The following is a 23,238-nucleotide window of genomic DNA, read 5'->3' on the forward strand; positions in this document are numbered from 1 at the left end:
CGAAGCGTTCGGGGCGGGGGGGGGGGGGGGGGTTCGATGATACTGTCGACCCGCTTTTTGGCGGAGCGGGAGCCGTGAGCCTTCAAAGTAAGGGTTAAACCGGCATGCAACCGCCACGGTACCGATCCCTGGACTGTCTACTTTTTGGGCCCGGTTTGTGCCGATCGTGGCAAAGGTGCGATTTTTATTATCGGTGGTGTTATTAGCATTATTTTGATGAGTTTGGCGCTTGCAGCGCGTCGCGAGCGAGCCTTTTGTGATCAGGAATACTTTACAAGAGAGAGTATGAGTGTGTGTGTGTTTGTGTGTGATTCAACAGCTCGAACCATCTTGTGGATTTGTGTATCAGGAATGTAAGATATTGATCAGCATTATGTAAAACCCAAAACATAGATTTTCTGATGATGATCCTCACTTCATTACAAAACGATCGCCTGTGATGTGATGATGCAAATGTGTCGTTTTTTAACGGTGTCACTTTAAAGTGGCGCTTCCAATATTTGAGGAGTTGGGAAACAATTATCATCTTTTTTCAAATGGATTTATGAACATTTGTGACAGGTTTCTTCAAAACACAGCTAGACACAGGGATCGCGTTTTTAAACTAAACAGCAGACTGTTCGATAAAGCTGTACAATTGCTCCTGGCTGCTGGTACCGTCGAGCTGATTTAATACAAAACAGCTTAGATTGTTAATTAATGAACGTGTGTGTTTTTTCTTCAAATTCAGCTTCACTCGCATAAGCAAATGAGAAAAAAATAAGATATTCAATCTATTGAAACATTTATTGTGTGCTTGTTATGATGAGCGCAAACCCATGTCAAAATGAGCATGTTCGTCACCCATCAACAACACTCTTGTGATGGTGATATTTTGAGCACATTGAACCTGTACTGCTGCTTTAATAGCTATTTTGTTCTATAACATTGTAGAAGTTTCAATGTACAAAGCAATTGATTATGCACAATTATAAAATATCACGCATTCAATCTTTGATGAAGAGCTTTAACCGCTTAGTTGATACATATTGCACAGGGTAATAGCGGTTGAGTTGGTCAGAATCGAATCGCAGCAATCGAATAGCATGCTCACTACTCTCACCTTACGGTAAGGTAAAGCTAAAGACTATGTTAAAATGAACAATCATCTCAAACCCATAATTTCAAGTGAGCAAACAAACGTTAGCCATTATCGTACTTTAATTACCGTTCTGATTCAAATTACGGACAGCTTCAATCTCCAGACGTTCGGCATGTTTTTAACTCATTTCTTCACAGTTTATCGTTGGTGATGCCGATTTTAAATTTTTAGATAATTGCCATGACGCACTACAATCAATTGTCAAAAATGTGTCTTACCCCTAGAAGGCCCTGATGCCACGGTAAATAAATATGTTCTATATGTCAGTTCACCACCGGAGGCATTCGGAGGCGTTTTTGCTAAAAACCGAAGCCAGTGTAATTTTTTCTATAATTCTTAATAATCGCGCCTTCATTTAAGTACATCGGAATTCAATGTAGCAGTAGCTATCAAAGGGATAACAACAGTGTTTTAGTGTAGCACAATATTGCTCTGAATTTAATTAAAACACGTATGCGCTTCTGTCCAGAATTCGGAGCATTTTTTGATCTTGTGTTTAATTCCGAACAACCGAAGTAAATTGTGGTTAATTGCATAAAAATATATATTAGGACAGTGATATAAACAAAAGGAGCCGGTCTCGTAGTACAGTCGTCAACTCGTACAACTTAACAACATGCCCGTCATGGGTTCAATCCCCAAATAGACCGCGCCGCCATACGTAGGACTGACTATCCTGCTATGGGGGGGGGGGGGGGGAATCAATTAGTCACTGAAAGCCAAAGCCCACAAGTGGGTACAGGCAGGCCTTGACCGACATCGGTTGTTGAGCCAAAGAAGAAGAAGAAGATATAAACAAAAAAAAGATTTAGTGAACCTGAATAAATCCACGACATTTGAAGAAAGACAAATGAGTAAATGGCCGTAAGGGGAAGATCGTCGATTCGCACAACAGTACTGCAGTTCAATTCATCTATGAGTACAAGAGAAAAACCGCACTCAAAATCCGTTGTCAATAAGACCGCCGTTCTATCGTTCCAGGAGGCAATTGATCCTCAGAATTGTATGTCCGGACCATAAGATAAGTTCGAATCAAAATAAGATGTAGCGTATGTGTTAAAGTCAAGATAATTGACGAAATGTCGTGGCTGTCCGGAATTTGAATCAAAACGTCCGTAATATGAAACATGAAGTCGAAGCTGTCCGGAATATGAATCAAAATATCGTTTTAATTTGATGGATTTTTGCTATATTTCGAGTAAAAATATGGGAAATCTTTAATTTTTCCACAAATTTACAAGGCTTGTTTTAGGTAAATAAGTAAAGTAAGCAGACCTATGGCCGATTAAATTTGAATTAGTACAAAATTATTAAATGTCAAAAATGTCTCAAGTGTCCGTAATTGAAAGCAATACGGTATATGACCGTTTATTAGCTAACCATCATTGTTGATATTCAGTCAGCTTTCATTCAATATTAGTTTACAAAGTCTAAAGTGTTTAAACTATCACTAGATTAGGCAGATGAAATCAATCATTTTGTTACATAATTTATGGACGGCCCCTTAGAAGTCACATAAGTTTATTAAGGCCACCAAATGGTTTGTGGATTAAAGCGTCAGATAGTCGCTTGATTTTGATTAAACTACAAAAAACGAATGAGTAGATATTTATTAGTTTGGTTTATTGTAAGTGAATTCTTGAAATGAAATGTGCCGTCTAGCTTCCTAGTTATTTGTCTTGACAAAATGCAATTTAATACAGAAAAAGATGGATTCGTTTATATTTTCTATATTTTCTATAATAATCCAAAGGACGCTCATACATCATCATACAGATACAACGCAGCAGCGGCAAATAGTTCTATGATTGAATAAATTATTTTGCCTACTTTTCTGCATCACCATCCAATTGCTGTGCCTTTCAAAAACTATTGCAAAGATTGTTATCCACTGAAGGTGCGGTAAAACGAGATCCGTCGCATAATGAAGCTGCTAGTTAATTGCTGCTGGCTACAAGACTGCACTGGTCTCTGCGCACACGAACACACACTTTTACTATCGGGAACCTATTTACAGCTTCCTTTTACCTAGCGGCCCCGTTCAGCAAATGGGAAATAAATGGACACAGAAGCGCTAAAGAAAGGCAGAATAGCTAACCTTACCGAAACAGTGGATTACTTTTAGTCGCATGATAAAAGCTGAAAAAGTAAAACAAATGAAAAAAAAACAAAGGCAGATAAGCCTCCAAGAAATTCAACTAACGGCTGAGAGATAAAAAGCTAGTGAAACGGTACAGTGAAAACGGAAAAGAAGTAAAGGCATCGGACACGCGTACGTACCGTGTGCTGCCTTTGCTGAAGACTCAAGAGATGACGGTGGCACCGCAAAGATGGATGGAGCACCGCATTCGGTCTCGTGTCCTGTTTCTTCTCTGTATTCCAGTGGGGCTGCAATGGTTTGAAAAATTATACACGCCCTTGGACGGCAAATGCTAGGTTGTGAAGATTTTAAAGCCTTTGCTCTCCGGAGCCGCCTGTTTTCTTGCTTGGTATCTCAAACCGGTCGATCCTCCGCGGCACCGATCGCACTATGGTCCAATGTAGCATGAATGTAATAATTTTTTTTGCACACTTTTTTCATAGGTATTAAAAATCTAAACTTATACCTAAATGTAAATAAAATAAAACTATTGTAAATCAAAATTTACTCGAAAAAGTTAAATGATAATTTCCCTTTGAAAGTACACCATCACGGATGCCATAGTTCGCCTATTCCGATTATTGTGAGGCTTTTCCTGTGCGCCTTGTGCTTTGATCTTTTACCGACTCGTACGATGGCGCTGTTCTCTACCCTTCTTGACGACTTCACTTTTAACCGCTTTCCTGCCTCCCCTACCCTCTTTATCTATACTTTCAAACCGCCCAAAGATGTACAAGCTCAGATGTATCTCGCAGCCAAAAGCTCAGCCAAACAGATTCTCTATAGAAGTGGGGTTTTCGTACGTTGGCCAGCCGATTGCCGGTGGCTTGTTGCCACGCGGTAAGTGGAAGAAGAATTGGTTTAGCTGACGTTGAACAGTTCGGTCGGAAGGGTTGATCTTGACGATCTTCTCTTAGATCGTGCGCCGCCGATTGTATGCTTTTGGAACGGTTGGCCAGTGATGTTGAGCGATTCTTATGTTTGAGCATAAAGAAGAGCACCGCGATCGGTACGAGGTGACTGGAATGGATTACAGCTTTGCAATTGTGGGTTAATTAAAATGTCCGCTTGGTGGACCCACACAGAAATACCTCAGTCTCGCTGGGATGTGGTTTTGTTCGCTATATATGATAAAGTGTCGTAGCCACATCACTTTTATAGGAGAAAAAAATACGCAAGTGATTTGTAAATCAGCTCTATGATCATTCTACAAAACTAGAACATGCTTCCTATTCGCAAGATTGACAGTATTTTGATTTGTATTAAATATTAAGCAATTTTCTGGTACGCCCTTTAAAGGACTAAACAGGTCAACATGAACAACACATACATATCCAACAATATGTTTTACTTCTCTGCATCTTGCATCAATTTCGTGATTGTTCTGTTTTATGTGTTGCATTGTGTAATAACTTTGACATTCCACCATCGAAAGGTAGCTTGTTACAATTTTCCTGTTTTTCATGTAACATCTAGAGCATCACTTTGATGTCTAAAGTGCAGCTGGAAAGAGGCACTGTGATAAAAGAGTCATGTTTCATGGAAAATGTACCTGTGCGGTGGAAGTTGGTGACATACATTTTATTCTCCTTTGATTGTTAACCGAGATTGAAACAATTGTAATATTCATAAGAGTGATTATTTCTTGAGCTTTGTTTTATAATAATAATGGAATAATGCCTACAAAAAGCATAGTAATAATATTGCAATTACAATATCACAACCTTGCTACTTAATGTCCAGTGCAGTTTTATTGGTGTTAAATTGATTAATTTACTAATATTTACTATATGCACAAAGCACTTAGTGTTAAAGTATCTGTAGAAAACTTGAAAAATTAACATGATTTGAGCTTTCGGTTCAACAAAAAAATTAAAGTCCATAAATTACAAAATAGATGACGTATGTCAAAAAACTGGACGATTGTTTGCTACTGTACGCAAAAATTGCTATTTAATCTGCAAATCAGATGCACCTTCGGTTCCTCCGCTCTTGGAAGCGTGGAGCATGGGAAGGAGATATAAAAATGGGAGGTATAAAATTAAAATGCACACACTTGCTTGAGACGCTCGCACCATCGGGTCGATGCTGTTCGATGAATTTGTTGCCGGCCGTAGGATGCGAAATTAATTGCAACCATCAAACTAATGTGCCCACGTACGGGTTATGGCCTACAGTTTCAATGCATAGGAGCGGAACTTTAAAAGAACGCCGCAAATGACGAACGATGGGGTAGAGAAGTATAGGAAAAAATAAAGAATCTCCCGTTGAATTAATCTTGCTTTGGATGTAGTAAACCCTTGAATGGAATATTGTTTTGGCAGAAGTTAAAATGTTTGTTATGAAAGTGAAGTTAATTGTAATGACTCCTTCCTGTTTTGAGGTTGTATTATCAAAGTTATTAAGTTTACCTTAAATATGTTGAACTGTTCAACGGACCACATTCGTTATAGATGAAAATATCTTGTAGATTTTATTTTATCTTAACCAATACAGTTTCATCGTCCCACGTCAAATGCAGCAATGCATATCCAAATGAAAGCTACCGCTATCGGTGTGTGTGTATGGCAATTTGGAATGAACGACTAAGGCATAATTTAAAATTTTGATTGTCGACCATTGTACGGCATATAGATGCTTCGTGCATTAACACGCCGTACCATTGCTTGAAGTGTTTTACTGCAAGGCATCTACAAATTACCCGAAACTGAGTAAAATTGAAGATAACTTCAGCGTGTTTGATTCTCGCAATAACAGCTATTAAAATAAAAAAAAAAAACAACCTGAAGCTTTGAAAACGTACACAGAGAATTGAAGCAAAACTACACCGATGAAGTCCTTTTCCGCTAATGCACCGAAGGGCCACTTTGCCACCACCAATGAAGAAGAACCTTGCGCTAGAGTTTGTTACTGTTTGTTTTACAGATTATTATCATTATTATTTCTAGCATTTATAATAATGTTTTATAAAAATCGGTTTCTTTTAGTGCCGATCGGAAATGAATATCATTTTGACATGAATTCGTTGTGATGCTTCTGCACACGGCTCCCAACAGTACACCCAGAGGGTAAAACTAGCATTTAATCAGTCCAATTGGTTTTAGTTCAGAGTATGGCTTGAATGTTTAGCAGCTCCTTCTAATTATCTCCAGCTGGAAGATACGTTTTTCGCGAATTGTATCTAATCGTGCTAATGCTTTGACACGCGGCATAGACAATCCGTAACGTGAATTTTACAACATTTGAAGAAATTAGGGCTATGAAATGCTGTAGAGAAAGGATACAACGTATATTTTTGGTGAACAACTTTTTCATTGCATCTCGGAATGCTGGAAAATATGTCACATAATGTAAGCATTTTTTTAAACTGCTCCATTCCAATTAAGTTTGTTATACATACGATATATTTATTTTCTTAAACGTTCAATATTATATTAGCAAACAAATAAAAATACCTACGAGGTCCGCAACGCTCCTGCTTCTCTTACAAAATTCAAAAGCTCAATTGTTTCGTTGTCGCGATACGTTTACGGCGCAAGGTTGACTACTTCACATCGCCAATCTGACCGTTTCATATGTGTGCGAGAAACATTCGAAGCTTGACAGATGCTGAACCTCTCTCGCATGAAGCTTGCTCTTTCCCACTTACGCTACGCCTGCCAGCAAACATCGCGTCCCCTGTACGCACACATTTACACACGCCTGCACACAGCATGCGAGAACAGCGTGCATGAAAAAGAGATAGCGACAGGCGAGCATTCAACTGCGTGTTTCGCTTGCTCTCTTTTATTTGTGATGTTACTTTCGTAGCGTGCGGACGTACGGCATGTCGTGCTCGTGGTTTTAATGCCAGTGAAGAAAAGAGCTGCACGCATTTGCTATTTACAGCGATTCTCTGTGCGCCATTGTTTATCGTGAGACTTGCAAACAAAAACAAACGTATTTTCTTGCTGCGTGTTGTGCATTATACGTGTATTAGCCAAGGTGATTATTGGCGGCTACGAAGCGAATGTTTATTTTTACTGCTTCGGTTTGTTGTCTGAGCAATGCGTCGTACAGCAATCATTTTAGTTACGATGTACCCGTAGTTATTGATTCATAATGTGTTGAGTTTGTGTTTGAGCAAATTATGGCACATATGCCGTGTATCCGTAAATTGGCCGCGCTTGATCGTTTAACATGCAGACACTGAGGATGGTGAGAGACGTGCAGAGAGTTGGTGTTGCACGATGTTTGGTCCAGAGCGTTCATTTTCGAATTGTTCGTATTACAAGCTGAGATATTTATGAGTGGAACGGGTTTGAAGATATTCGGCAGCAAAAGCCGCCTTCAAAATGCTGTATCACTAATTATATCATCGTCTTGCGAAGCAACAAAGTGTCAATTAAAAGCGAGCTGTTGTGTAGTTTTCGCCGCTTCGCTATTTGGGAAAACGAAAATCATCAGAACAATTAGTGCAATCGTGTAAGTCTTTGGCCAAACATAAACAATTTACAGGGCAGAAATACAACAAAACAAAAGCAGAATCTTGCGAACACGCACTGCATAGAGAGGGAGGTGTGTGCTGTCGGTGTGGTGGAAAAAGGCCAGCATAGGCACGCACACCACAATCACACAGCCCGCACCAACACAATAGTACCAGAGTGCAGGTAGAAGAATGTGCACCAACACACCGAAACAGGCCTTGTGTTTTGTGGCCACGTTCAGCTAAGCAGAGAGCAGCGCATACCTAACAATCTTCAACTTCAATTCCCGCTCAATTTTAAGGGGTTAGAAAAAAAAGAAGCGAACGTTTGTGTCTTGTAAGTGGATGTGGAAGTTGATGGTCGTACTACGGTGTGTGCTTAGCAGGCCGAAATCCGGACTTCGGGCATTGATTGAACATTTACAAACGAACGATTTTTTCTGTGCGCTGAAGTGGTTCTCTAAACTTCGAAAATAGTATGTTATGGCTTGCTATGCTAAAGAACATAAGCTGCACGAACTACTGCTTGAAAGCTGTCTTGGCATTCTTCATGCTCGTTTCGCAATTCGCTGATTGTTTTCAAACCCTTTTTTTACAGCAAGCCCACCATCAGCACCACCTGTCAAACCAAAACCGTGTGCACACAAGATCAGAATGTGTGATCGTGGTGTGTGATCTTGTGCTCCAAAATAGCTGAGAACCCCCCAGAAGAAGTGTGTTTTGAAAGTACAGTGTGATGCAGTTCGATAAAAAAGCTACCGCCAACATTCCAAGTGTGCGTTGTGTAGCAGCGAATGGTGCGACAAAAAGCGCGTAGAGGAAAGAGGAAAGGGGTAGAGCGCTGGAAGGGAGAGAGTCCCCTTGTGTGTCACTTGCAGCTTGCAAGGGCGCCTGAGTGTGTAGTGTAAAGCCAACCACCGTGTGGCAGGCGAGTGAAAAATGGGAAAATAGTTATCTGGAGTTTCGTTGGCAACGGGCTTTGTGAGAATGTGTGTATGAGTGTGAGTGTGTGGGAGAGTCTGTTTATTCGTGTGCCGTTGGTAGCGGTGGCACAGTGAGCGCAGTGGAAAGTTAGAGAATGTTATGGGGCAAGGAAAAGCGCATAGAAACCTTCCTCCTTCTCCCCCGTCGTCCCGCATTTAGTGTGTAGTGTTAGCAAAAGTGAAATTGAAGCAAGTGCTGTTATCGAACAGCGCGTCGCCAGAATAAAGCAAGCGCGACGATACTTGTGTGTGTGTGTTCAGTGAACGTGGCAAGCACCCTCACCCCTTCATCCGGCACGATGGCAGGAAATATCGTCAAATGGTGGAAGCACAAGATACTGGGCGGCTACAAACAGTTCACAGGTAAGGTTCACTTATCAAGAAGTTGTGGGCCCAATCTCCACACAGCCGCGACCACAAACCGCCGCTGCGTATAGTTGCGATATGGCGGCGCATAAATTGTACCGAATGGTAGTGGTGTGCCCAATTTACTCTACCGCCATTTGTGTGTCAAGTTGTCAAATGTCGAATCAGTCATCTCAACCAATCAAAGCGAGAGAAGAAGAAAACAAAAACGCCAATAGAAATACTGATCATGAAAAGACGAAACGCGCCCTGAAAGAAAGATGGCCGAAATGGGTATGGATCCTTTGAATGGAAGCTTTTTGATGTATCCTGGGCAGAATCTGTTCATTGCCAAGTGGTGCCACCTTCGTCCGTTTCGGCCTGCTTTGCCTTAACGTTGCTGGTGGTGGTAAGAAAAGTGTGTGCTCGGGAATAATCCCCTCGGCTTAGGATATGCTCTTTAACCCCGTGCTTTCCTTCGCCTCTCTCCCTTAAATTGCCAAATGCGTCTCCGATGGGCCGTACATCCATAATGGATAAGAAGGTTGGAAGGATGACGTGACGAAACCAAGGGTGGCACAACATTTTCCCTCTTTCGCCGAACTGCTTCGAATCGGTGCTGGAGAAAATTGCCTTCCATTCCTGCCGACTCTGGGAGAAGTAGGCTCAGCTTAAGCCTTAAACCGAGCGCTTATCGGGCAAAGAGGCAAAGGCCAGGCAACTTCTCTACTTCGCACGGCTTATTATTGCCACCAGCTTGCTTTGACGAGGTGCCTACAACAGCCGTTGGGGTGGGAGCAACGAAAACAACAATGAAAGCGGTGACTGGCTCGACTGAAAACGCCAGCCAAAAACCAATTTATGGCTGCGGAAAAAATACCACCCCTTGCGTCGATCCGGAACAAGGCAGGGCAAGAGCAAGCGGGGAAATGGCGTTTTGTTCCTTGGTGTCAATTGGCGTGCCATGGCACGCACGTTGCTTTGCCGGCTCTTTGCGCTGGGGTTTGCCGGGGTTGTTTGGAAAAAGAAGAGTGCACTCTCCCATTCATCAAAGATGGCGCGCGCGCGCGTTCGGCTGTGCTTGTGCGTTGCGTAGCAGCAGTAGTGGCGGCGGCAGCGGCGGCGACGGCAGTACCATCTGGCCACGGCGCTGCCTGTTCTGTTAGTGTGGTTAATTTTCACACCTCTCACACTCCCGAACGCGCCATCGCACATTGAGCCATTCTTTACACCGCAGGCCATTTTCTTCGTTACGGCAGCGTGTGCCTGTTGTGTGGCCCTGCTGTAGACCGATTTGGCAGATGGTTTTGACCCAGTTATAGTAGCGTTCGGAACAGGGCTGGGAGGGAGGGATGGAGGATGGGAGATGTGTGTGTGTGGGAGGATGCTAAAAGGGGTTGTAGTTCAGGATATAGCCGCGTTTGCGGGGCTTTGTGGCGGCTGTTTAGCAAATCTTTTATGGCTCGCTCGAAATGGTACGGCAGGGTACTAAAACGAACGATTTATCTATTGTTTTTCATTGTATTATAGTATTTAATAGTTCACATTACAATGTAATGGTACGACTTTTCTATTATTGCCAACAGAGATGGTCTCTTCCATCGATGGGTGTCAGTTTGGACGAAGCTTTGGGGCGGAATAGAAAAAGGTCGGACTGTTTTTTTCTTTCTTCTTTCTATACAAGCGACACACGCAACATTCGTGTGTTATCGTTTGCCTCAAGGGGGAAGAAGGGGGAAAAGTAAGAGATACGTGTGGGGAGAGTGATCAAAGCCCTGCCTTTAACCGGAGCCGTCATCCAACAAGTTGATTGCCAACGGAAACACTCGGGCTTGTGTAGGGAAAGGAAAGATTGGAATACGACGGCAACGAAAAGGTAGAAAAAGGAAAGGTTGCTGCAGTTACCGCACTATGCGTACACGCGGGCACGTATGGATGCGTGCGTGTTCCGCGTATGTGTGCGTGTCTCTGCTTGTGTGTGTGTGTGTGATGATCTTCAGCGTCATTATCATGCGTGTTCGTCCACCCACCGTCGGCCGTCTCTCACGCATGGGTTTTCTCTTTTAAGTTTTTGGCCTGCGTCCGATCATGCTGCTCTTCCTTCAGATGATCGCTCTCTCTCTCTCTCTCTCTCTCTCTCTCTCTCTCTCTCTTTTTTTTCTCTTTTTCTGCTGCTGCAATCGCTGTCCTGCTCCTGCATTTGCGAACAAACAACTCACCCCCTGAAGACCACCACTTGCTGCTGCTGCGCCACTTCTGGTAGCTATTTTACTCATCTCATCTCCCGTCCTTCTCTCTCTTTCGCTTCCCTGCCATCGATTGTTATTCTCTCTCTCTCTCTTTCTTCCTTTCTTTGGACCCTACGTCCCTGTCCGCTCCGTACCCGGGCGGGCCGGGTGTGCCGGGTTTCGGTCTGCCTGTGATCTTTCGGCGTTTCTCTTACTGTGTGTGTCTTTTCTTGCTCTTTCTCGACCGTTTGGACGGTTTATGACGCGAGCGAGTGCGTGCATGGTGGCTTCAGCATCCCTTCAGCACCCTTCTCTTCCCTTCTCCCCCTCGACCACATGGAGGGTGCGGGGAATAGAGTATGTGGAACCAGACAAGCACCCCCGTTTGACCACCGTCCCTTCCCGTTCGTTCCATCGCGTCCCGCTCACTTCGGTCCCCGCTCGAACACCTTGTGTGCGCGGGGCTTTTCGATTCTTTTTGACCGCTCCGCGTGTTTCGTTCCATTGGTTACGCGTCGGCCCCATCGGCCTTCCCCGTCCCCTTCCTTCACTCCCTTGCCGTTCTCTCGTACACACATGTGTGTGCCCCCGTGCTACCATACCATTCGGTGGCATTCCTATTTCGGTCGCGTTTTCGGAATTGTTCCATTGGACCGACCGGCCATCAACCCTCCTACCCTGCTGTACCCTTCGTGCACCACACCCTCTGGAGCATCCTTCCGCCGCTCGTGTGTGGTGCGGCTCTCTTGGAATACATCCCACCCCTTAATAGACAGTGCGCAGTCGCGCGGGATGTCTTTTCGGTTTCTTTCTACTTCTGCCGTGCCGTGCGTGTGTGTTTACGTGGATCTGTATGTGTGTGTGTGTGTGTGTGTGTGTGAAACTGTTGTTTTTTTACATTTATCTTTACTTTTTTCTTCTACATTTTTTTCCCTCTCTTACATTGCCTTGATGCATGTTTCGGAATCGGACCAGGAGGGGTCGGGTCGGCTGCGTTCTTCTTTGCGTTCATTTTTGGCTTTTCTTTCTTTGCTTCGGCTTGTGTCTTTACCTTCGCCGTTCGGTGCGCTTTGTGTGTTGTTTTCTTGCCCTTCTTCTTCATTTGCGTCGAGTTTTTACACCTTCCTCTTTCTCTATTCTCTCTTTCTCTCCCACTCTTGCTCACTGTCCCATCTTACAGTGGCGTTCCTTAATGTTTCTTTTCACCAATCTCTTCACACACGTTGTTGGCGTCTTGGAACATCAGCCTTCCATGAACCGAAAAAGAAGGAAACGACGAGACACCAGGGGGGAGGGGGGTGGCGGAAAGGGATGGTGAAATGAAAAGTGGATGAAAGCAAAGTATGAAAGAGGAAGCCGTGAACGCGTGGAAGCATAGATGAGGAGTAGGGTACGTTACGGAAAAGATACGTGCGTTCTCGGGATTTTTTGTTGTTGTGAATTCGTTCTTACCGCATCTTGGGCTGAGTTGAAAGATCGCATACAGTGCGAAAGAGAAAGCGAGAGAGAGAGAGGCAGGAGCGATCCCGTTTTCTCCTCATCGCTTCTAAGCTTCGATCGTTTCATTTTCTAGGTTTTCGGGAAGGATTTTTCCCTCTGCTCTGCTTGCTCGCTGTGTGTTTCTATGTCATATTCAACGGTCATCGATAGCCTGCCGTATGCTGCTATGTATGTGCCGAGAGCGTGCATGCGTGTGTGTGTGTGTATGTATTTGCTTTTATGCTTTATGCCGTGGAATGGGACGGCATCCGACAAAAGCCGTTTCTTACCTTGTCGGTCTGCTCTTCCACCGCTGCTACACACTCTACACATCCTGAATACACCCGGATGGTGAATGTTTGGCGGTGAAGTCTACAATTCGTTTTACCTTTTTTTTCGGTGCGGCTTTTACATTTACGCACCCGTACGCATATTAACACACACCGGTCGTTTTTGTTTTGTTTTTGGTGGTCGAGAAGCAGAGGAAAGAAGGCGGCATCAAAAGTGATCAGGACGATCGTTTGAACCGATCTTCGCATGCCTGTTGGTGGAGGTTTGAAGCAAGCTGTCCGAACAATAGGATTCAATACGATAAAAAAAGCGTTGACCGAATAGAATTATGATCGCTAGGAATAGTAAGGAAGCGAAGGGAATGGTGTCGAACGAGAGAGAGAAAGAGAGAGAGAGGTAGAGAGAAGAAGAGGGAGAGGGAAGAGAGAGGGAGGGCAAACAGCAAATGAGTAGGACGTGAACGTGGCACCATTCGAAACCATCTGTTCCGGACATCACCGTTTGAAGCATTTGATCGATCGGTTTGTGGATATTTTGTAGACTAAATGAGAAAAAAATATGTTGTAAATTTGGTTCGTCCTAATCTTCGCATAACTAAAACGCGAAGTAACTCGTTGGAAGCTACGCTGTAAAACTTTAACAGCGGAAATGATGCTATCAGCATTTATACTAGTTCGTTTCGACCAACGCTTCTTCTTTGGCACTACAACTGTTGTCGCTCAAGGACTGCCTGTACCACTTAGTGGGCTTGGCTTTCAGTGACTTATTGATTTCCCCCCATAGCAGGAAAGATAGTCAGTCCTACGTATAAGGGGATGACGGACCATTCGGGGAATGAACCCATGACGGGCATGTTATTGAGTCATGCGTATTGACAACTGTACCGCAGGACAGTGCTTACCTAAAACTATATTACTGAAACATGCGTATTTAAAGCTTTATTGTGCGTGTGGTTATGGGCTTATATGGGTGTTAGATATGAAACTCGACAACGTTATAATCAACAATGTTATTGCCTTTTTAAGTATGCTGGACTATAAAACACTGCCTGTTTTGCTCAAACAATTGACACAATATTGAGAGTGCTAATGTTAATGCTAGGAGGGATCCTTGACATAGCAAGAACGGCACACGGGAGTATGGGTTTCCATCCACTTTATAAAACACTTGCCTGCAAAAAGGGACTTACCTGTACAGTATGAAAGAGAATAATAAAAAAAGCTTTTTACACGGATTGCACCCGTTCTAGGAACGCGCTAGGTGCGGCTGCCCGTTTGCGCATCGGATGCATCGTTGTGCAGAAGGCAGAAAATTAGTGCAACTGTGAGGAAAATTAAGATAATGGTAATGATGCCTGGTTACACCGGGGAAAATGTTACAACCGCGCGAACGGGCTGAAGTGCCGTGCCGGTCCCTTCGCCGTCCTGCACGCCACCGATGCACCGATCCTATCCCATCCAGCTTCTTTGCTGCTCAGTCGCGCTGCTGCGGTGCCTGCATCTTCTTGCTTGTCAGCACTGCCAGCGCGCTCCGCACAGTGCAAAGGGAAAAACTTTATCGCCTTTTCTACTGCCTGCTGGTGCTGAAATATGGAAGCGATGAAAATTGTAGCCTTTTGTTTGTCTTTTGTGTTGTGTTGGTCTCTCAGTGGTGGCTGCTTCAAGGTTCCTTTCGATAGTTGCACATGGTACGCATGGTACTGCAGGACAGGGGGGAGCGTTCGCTGATTCTGTGCTGCAATTGCTGCATGGAAGGTAAGGGTAAGGCTGAGCTTGCTCTCCTGGCATGATTAGTATTTTATCCGTAACTAAGGGAAGGGCTAATTTTGAAAAGAACGTTACGTTGCTTCGAGATAAGAGGGTAAAGAGAGTTTGCACAAGTGGTGGAAAGTGGAACAATTTCCGGACCATTGCCAGTGATCATCTATGTAGATGTGTAATATGTGGAACTCGTGTGGTTTTGTGTATTTAGTTAATTATAAGCACACAATTATTTGCCTTAAAAGCTAAAAGGTTTCTACTAGTAAGAGCTAACAGTGAATATAATTCACTTGAGTAAAAAAAGAAAAAAAAAATTGTATACTTCAGTTATAGCAGTCATATATAGCTTTTCCGCTAATGAATTATCTATTCTGGTAGGTTTGCAACACGCTTGTTCTAAATAGCAAGTGGTCTTGGAGGGACAACCTCATCCCCTCCCCCCACTGACGTGTTTGTCGGTTTTCGTTTCGTGGTTCCAATCGCCAACAGAACTGATTTCCTGGTACACGATTATGCAACATTGTTGTTCACAGTCATTACCGACATTGTGGTCAAAAAGTAACATCCAATGCCAATGTAAAATTGCTCAAATATACAGCTGGCAAGCGCGTGCAGTTTTCTTTGCTCTGCTTTTCGAAAAAGTTCAAACGTTTGCCAGAAATTGTTGAAAAACAAGAAGAGAGAGCGAAACGGTTTGTTTCTTACACAAAAGCCTACAATTAACGATGAAAAGCCGATGGTGCTGCTGCAGCAAACGATGGTGCTTGTTTTTTTCTCTCTCCTATATTGGGCACCTTTTTGGCGTCCATTGGCCCTACAGATAGTTGTTGCATCTGCAGAAAAGCAGTAAAGATGCATTCTTTTTTTTCAGCAGCTTGCAAAAGTGCTGGCGGATATGATTAACATTTTTCCTCTCGACAGTCGCTCGCGATAGGCAGAATGAAGCATACATATGTGCATTTTAAAAAAAAACAGAAAACGGAAGAGCTTAAGTGGGAGCATCTTGCGATGAAAATTGCTCGGTCAGGTTATCATTTCTTGCAGTGTGACCAAATGCTTTAATGAAGAGAGCAGCAACAAAGAAAACGCTACACTTTTTGATTACCGTTTCGTGAACGCAACCGGAACCAGTTGTTTTCTGAGTTGAGGCTTTGGAAAAGAGGCTGGATGGACCCGCGGACCGTAGTGCACACTAAGTCGGATGCTCCGGACCAGGCAGGCCCAGGGCATCGACACAATAATCGACAGTTCTTCAATTGGAAACACTACGAACTGGGAAACGACGACACACTGGGGACGTGGCGACGCATTATATTTCCGCCTCACATTCTTGCACGCGGTTTGCCTCTCGTCAAAAGTGCTTTATATTGTCGTACACATTTTTCAGCCATACTTGCTGGTTTGGAATTTTGTATTGAAAAAATTAACATCGCTGCTGGTTGTGTGTTGTTTGTTGTGGCCCGATGCGGCCGCTGCACAAAGTCTTTTTGAGAAGCCGTGCTTTGTTAAGTTTGTCCCGCAAATGTCTCTGCTGAATTTGCTGACCTCCAGCTGCTTCCCCATGGCCTGATCGTCCTCTTTGGCATGGCAGAGCATTGCTGCGTTCTTTGCGACTGCCTTGAGCGCGTTTGTGTACTGTTGAGGCGGCCTCTGTGTGTGTGTGTTTTTTTGTTTCTTGCCGATGTCGGACTTAGTTGCAATAAAGACGAGCCACGTTTTGCCAGATATTTCTTCGATTTTCGATGCTCTGGCGAGGATGTGAAATTTATAAAGAGAGCAAAGAAAACCGTCACCGAAGACCGGGGGGTGAGTCGTAAACAAGGAGATCTGGTTTATTTTGCCTTGAGATTTGTTTCCATTCGTTCGGTGGTTACGCGCCAAACATTGCATCTTGAGATTTTCGCTATACTCCGGTATCACTGGTGGCCCCCAAACAAATGCAGCGAGGTTTTCGGGCGAGCGCACGAGGACCTGTCTGTCTGGGTATTGTATCTTGTCCGGTTCTTTCTTTTCCCCTGTTCCTAACTGCCAGCATCTACGACAGGTATCGCGATTGGCGGCGTTGCTTTTTTCATTTCCAAAACGTTATTATTTCCCTTTGCTTTCGATCCGCATGGATGAATGGTGAATGATTCCGTTCGGCCAGATCTCTTTTGCGTTCGCTGTCTGCCAGTCTGGATATATTATGCGTATGGAAAAGGTAATGTGAACAAAAAAAAGAAGAAAAAAACCGCTCGCTTCCGTTGCAGTTAAATTGAATCCATCTGTCACTCAACAGGCTGCACTGCCGCTGTTTCGTCGTCTCCGGGGGGTTTAACGAGAACCCGACATATCTGCAAAACCACATTCCTGCTCGCTTCAGGTTAATCCATCGTACTGGCTTTGATCGGCTTGGTGAAATTCGAACACAACTACAATTATAATGATGGACCGTCGTTACCAACCTTGCGTTCGGTTGGTTTTGCCGTTTCCTTATTTGCTTAATACCCTTGCCTCGTGATGATGGTCACTGATGCGTCGGTAAATGCTGACGTTTTGCACTTTTCATGACGAAGACATATGGTCCATTCCTTTCTGGCTACGTGACAGTTGCTCCTTTTTCGGTCAAAGAAACTGTCAACCAGCTACGACGGAGGCTGTTGAGTTGTGTTCGTTCGTGGTTTGTATGACGTTGTTCGATAAATTATTAGAAAAAAAAAATAAAGAATTATTTAAAAACTCCCTAAAACCTCAAAACATATTGTGGTCATTTTTGCATCCACGTGTTTCAGTGCTGATGGTTATTTCTTTTCTAGCGCGTCAACAGGGGCAACCAATGTGACGATGCCATTTAGCTGCAGCTATTTCCGCCTTTGCCGGGACTCTGTTCTCACAAACGGGGTTATAATTATGGTGAGGTGCAAAATGCGCATCACTCCTTGGTGGCTGTTGTTACGCTACAGAAAAGCTATCGCAGATCGCGTGCTTCTGATCTGCAGTCGTTGTGAAAATACCGTTCCACTTGCGTGTTGCCCCAGCGATTGCACCCAAGCTAAACCGAGAAGCTGACGTTCATGCACCTTGCTTGACACTCCATTTTTTGCGGCTTAAAATTCTTCGACACGCACGTCACCTACATGCATGTGCACACGCAGATCTTGGAAGAATGTTGGAAAGCGTTGCTAGCAGTTGCGTTTTGCAGTTGTTTCGTGGCAAACAGCTTACAGTTAACAGAAGTTTATACAAGGTAGGCTCCATAGGCTATGATATGAGATAGTTCTAGCGAAAGACATTCAAGCTATGTGAATCATTGGTATTAACGTATTGACATTTGCATCATTGATATATCATAGCGCTTAGGAAAGACGGTCCAGTACATGATTTGAACCCGACCGGCAATGTATAAGCAGGCTTTTCTTTGCCCGTGGGCTGAGCTGTGCGACTTAAAAAGAGGCATGAAAATTGACAAAAAGAGATATGGAAGGTATATTTAAGTTTTTCCTACTTGCCTTGAACTTCGTGGTCCGAACGAAGTTGGCCATCGTAACTCGAATTAATCACAAAATTGGTGATTCCATTTCAACACTAAGATCTAGAGACATTCGGCTCTTCCGACATCCAAGTTTGGACTCCATCAAATACTTTACAGCGAAACCGTTCCATGGTGGAGCTATACTCTACGCATTTTACACTCTATCTTTATTTTTGGCTTGCTTTTTTATACCGTTTAAACTCCTTTCCCCATCATCATGATGCCGCTGTATGCCCCTGGTGTGCGCTTGTTTACCTTCCCGGTAAGGAAAAATGAAGCTCTCGGGTGGCAATGGTGATGACTTATTCAAATGGAATTTTGGTAAATATTGTACCACTTCTCACCGGCTGCCTATATGGACTGCGAAGCTTGCGTAGTAGACGCTGGCGCATAGATCTTCTATCCAAACAGTCGAGTTTCTTTTCTGTTGAATGTATACTCCTGCCTTCCTCGGTTCTCTTGGGCACTTGAGTGTTCAGCATCTTGCAACACGTAGAAATAATAAAAAAAACTTGTACGCCTTTAGCCAGTCATTTTCACGTTTTGTAGCTAGGATTGAATATATTGCAGAGCTTGGAAAAAGTTATTTTTTTCTCAACTACTTACTCTCCATATATTCAAAGTAGATACGCTATGATCCAGTGTTAATTACACGATTGGAAAACACATAATTTAATAACTAACATTAACACAACTGAATGCCAATCATGCAAGGTTCATATTCTTTTTCTATACTTTTGCAATAACAAATAGCCGTTTTGATCTAAAAATAGATTCGACGCTAAAACTGTTCAATCAACATTTTTCGTCCACAATCACGCGGCATTGAATCGATTACAATCTGTGACTGGCTGTGACTGACGCCCTGTGAATGTGCGCTGCTGGACCACATTTCGCCCGCGCAATCAACCGAGAGCGTTGTTTCAATATTAATTAAAAACAATTCCATAGCGCGTCTAATAGTTTACTTACTTCACGCGGTTTATGTTTTGCGGCCAACCGTCAATGGGCCGCCAAACACCGCCCCGTGGTCATTAAACCTTGCTATAGGTGAAACGAGCGATGTAACGTAGATTGTCGGCACGGAAGATATAGCCGCGCACGCGAGCACTCCGCCTCACCGTTCCTCTCGAGGGGTCCTCCTCCTTTTCACATCAAAGCCCGCTGCGCCGACCGACAGACAGACCTGGGTCTACTCTGTGGAGCAGAGAGTAGTTGCTGTGGCTGTGGGGCGGCGCCAACCAAGTTTGCAATCGCTATTCCGCCGTGTCGGCGCGATAATGTGCGCAATTTATAGTTATTGTTGTTTCAGGCATGCGAAATAGTGCCATTAGACGGGGTTTTAATTGATCGATTTTGCTCTTTTTTCCCCTTGCCGATTTCTTCCCACTACTATGGCAGTAGTACCTTCGGGGGTTAGTCTCGGGTACCTGATGGTAAGTTGCATTAAGTTGCATGGAGTGGTTAATCATGGATGGTCGTTGTAATAGTTGGGAACGGCACTGGCAGAGTCTGACACAGAACACATTCCAGTGCTTATTGAATTATTGCCCATTGTGATAGTGTAAGATTTAAAGTTTGAAGCGAATGCGCTTAGTGTTATGGAATGTTGAATACATCGCTGAGTGTTTGCCATATCAAAATTATAAGTATTTTTACGATCTATTTATGATCACAATCTCAAGTTTAAAGACGCTCACAACAGGCTTGTAGTATAATAAATAAATGTTGTATATTTTTATTTGGATACTTTTCTTATTCTTTTAGAGGGAAGAGACTAGTTTACAGATTTCAAATATTCGTTTAGCGTTTCAAATATCAAATTCGACTTCGAGGATTTCGAGGATTTATTGTACTTTCGAGGTTTTACCGCTTTATCGTGGCACCGACCCAAAATATAAGCGATGTTGAGTAAAGAGATGATATAAACACCACTATTCATTACAAGTTTTAACCGTATTTCCTTCCTAATCTTACGTTTATTTGCAGGTAAGCTTAACAATCAACGAAAACATGTGGCCATCTTTTTGCATCACTCGACGGAGGACAGGTTCAACCGCGTTTCATATCAGCAACTATCTTCTCGACAATAAGTACAACATTTTTCCATTTCCACGACCTTTTTTCACTGCTTTACAGTGACAGGTGAGCAAGAGTGTTGTTCTCCTTTTCATCTGCCACGGTTCAACGTCCGATTTGTGTGTGCACAACGACGCGAAGAATGAAACGGCCAAAACTACTACGACATACGGCGGTGGTCATAAATACACGGCGGAGGACGGATTAAAGCGGTTTAAAAAGGGGGTGAAGAATACACATTAATGGCCGCATTTGCCGCACATAAGAATGCCACACACACATACAAAAAAGATCTATTGTACGCGCTTACTTTAAGGCGCGCCGGCCCAAAATTCATCAAACCAGGAAGAACTCTAGATTAGTGCGTTTCCCTCTTCTGGCTGTGTTCGTATAGCGGCACTCCCGGAACGCTCATGCGATAGTGGCGGCAAACGCGCAGAAGAGCGCTGCGATATATAAGTTAATGACGATTATTGTCGTTTAATGGACGCACAACTGTGTTGTTTGGCCAGACTGTACGCGTCTACGGGCGGCCTGCCAGTTTGGGCGGTGGCTGAGATGCTGCCCGTAATGAACGTGAAACGCTCTCCCAGTTCCAGCACTGCCACCGTGTCCTTTCTGTCGATAGGGGTGGCCATGGCCGTGGGTCGCTGGCAGCGGATGACTGTTTTATTATTATTATCTTGAATCGGTTTTCTGCTTTTGCTTCATCCCACCGTTCTTCTCGGTTCGAGTTTTTATTCGTTTTGAAAGTTGCCAAGAAAGAAGGTGAAGACGAGATTCCATTTGTGGATATCAAAAACCTTGCACCGGCGCGTCAATCGCGGCCCTCCGCCTGTCGTCTTTCCAGAGGTTCGGTGAAGTGATCGCGGGAAATTGAAGGGAATTTTAATTGATTACCGTTAATTAAAATCTCGCACACCCACCTCCACCACCATCATATCCCCTGCCTTAGTTGGGGAGGGAGCCAGCATAGAGCTGCAGTGATTCTCGTGCATCCCTCGGTTCCGCCGGTCTCGATTACGAGCGAGAGATGAACACAGAATCAAATTATTCGGTTTTGATACTTGCCGCGCTCAGATCGAACCGCGTTTGTTGCTGTATGCCGTATACGGCCGTTTGGTTGGCCGCAAGAGAACGTTATCTGAGGCCCTGGGTCGTTAAAGTGGTGAAGCGTATACGTTGTTGTGTTTTTTTTCGTTAGGATGGCTTAGCGGGGTCTGGTCCTCATGAGATCAAACTTACAGTGTGGCCTACGTGGTGGGGTGCCTTTCATAGGAATGTTTTAAATTTTAGATTTAGAGTGTCCATTGTAAGGATTTTTTTGTGTGCTGCAAAGGCTACGTAAGACTACAAAACTAATGAGAGATGAGGTGTAAGGCGACAGTTGAAACATGCGTGGTGACGAGAATAGAATTGGAGAGCAAATGCTATGGAAAGCTTTTGCATGTCTCGAAAATAATGAACAAACCCTTCTATTAAAATTTCCTCTGTAATAGGCAGCTGAGATTTTTTCAAAACTTATAATGACATTTCTATTTTGAAGTTATCTGATTTGGGAGGAATACTACCTGCAATAAGATGCCAAAGAGATGATATTACGCTTACGGAAATAAGATTAGTTTTTACGTTTTTTGTATTAAAAAACCACGTCCCGCGTGACATACTACAACATTTGTAACACACCTTCGGTGTCCCTAACCTTATTTTGGATCAAAAGGCTGCGACAAATAGCATTAGATACAACAAAACAACGCTAGAAGCTGCTGGTGTCTGTGATGATTGTTCTTTTGCAAAAGGTTTCCTCAAAGTTTGAAATGTATTTCCATTTCCTTCCCGCAAAAGGCGAATCGAATCGGGTTTGGATGGGATCGCCCGCTTAAGGAAAATCGATGAAGCGTGCACAGCGAAATCATCGTCCAGCGGGGCCAACGAGATGAAACGATGAATTTCTTATGCGGTGGTGCCTTTCCACCCGCCTTCAATCCCCACGAGTTTCGGCCCGTGCGTTCTTTGAAGGTTTAACCTTCCCTGATGGTGCCTGTCGGTATACGACGGTTTTTTTCTCTCCCGTTTTTCTTTGCCTTGCTCTCTTTTGCTTCTCACCCGCCGATCGGCCGACCCCTGGTAAGATCTCATGCCGATCGTCGCTTGATCAATGCCATCATCTGCGCGGCAACGGCGCACAAGCAATATAGCGGCAATAGAGCATCATCCGCCGCCGCCATTGCCAGTTGGCCGCTTCCCATTCTGTGCGCTCCTTCCCGTGCACCCACCTCTAGCCTGCGCTCTCGTACATCTTTGGAACCGTGAACCCCGTTCACTCCAGCATCCATGCGCGGGGTTGCCCAAAGCCTGGTGTGTGGTGTGAGAGTGTGCTTGGTGGGGCTTCAAGGGAGTGAAGGAAGGTGCGCACGTCGGCGGTGTAACCCTTTCAATCTTTTTCGAGAGTTTAAATAAATGTGCCTTTCCCATTCACTCGCTCGGCGTAAATATGTTTCATCTCGCCCTGCTCGGAGCTCTCGATCACATCGATCCTCCTCGCGCGCGGGTTATTGCTGCGTTCCCCGTGTGCGCCGTTGCGCTTGTAAAGCGAACTCTGTGCTCTTTAATGCGTTTTTGTGGCCGGGCCGCCATGAGGTTCGCGGATTGGCGGTACGATTTGAAACCCGCGTTATGGCCCACACCAACACTCTCACACGTTTAATGAGAGAAAAAACAAGGTGGATTACGATTGCATGGTGTAGGCTGAGTGTGTTCGTTTACATATTTTGCGGATCAATTACTCGCTCTACAATTAGAATAACTTTTTTTTT

The 23,238-nt window shown here is 44.0% G+C and overlaps 1 protein-coding gene across 2 annotated transcripts in view; it reads left to right on the top strand.

Annotated features, from left to right (window-relative positions):
* Positions 1-7,060: 7,060 nt before the first annotated feature.
* The window catches only part of LOC5668136 (protein naked cuticle homolog), a 44,756-nt gene continuing 28,578 nt past the window's right edge, over positions 7,061-23,238 (top strand). Inside the window, exons 1-2 of one of the 2 annotated variants that reach the window (XM_061655622.1) lie at positions 7,061-7,745; positions 8,345-9,092. In XM_061655622.1, the coding sequence (XP_061511606.1) occupies positions 9,029-9,092 (64 nt within the window). In that variant the 5' untranslated portion in view covers positions 7,061-7,745; positions 8,345-9,028. The remainder of the gene's footprint in view (positions 7,746-8,344; positions 9,093-23,238) is intronic. The other variant, XM_061655621.1, reaches the window with a different exon arrangement.

The sequence above is a fragment of the Anopheles gambiae genome, chromosome 3, assembly GCF_943734735.2.
Source record: "Anopheles gambiae chromosome 3, idAnoGambNW_F1_1, whole genome shotgun sequence".
Classification (NCBI taxonomy): Eukaryota; Metazoa; Arthropoda; class Insecta; order Diptera; family Culicidae; genus Anopheles; species Anopheles gambiae.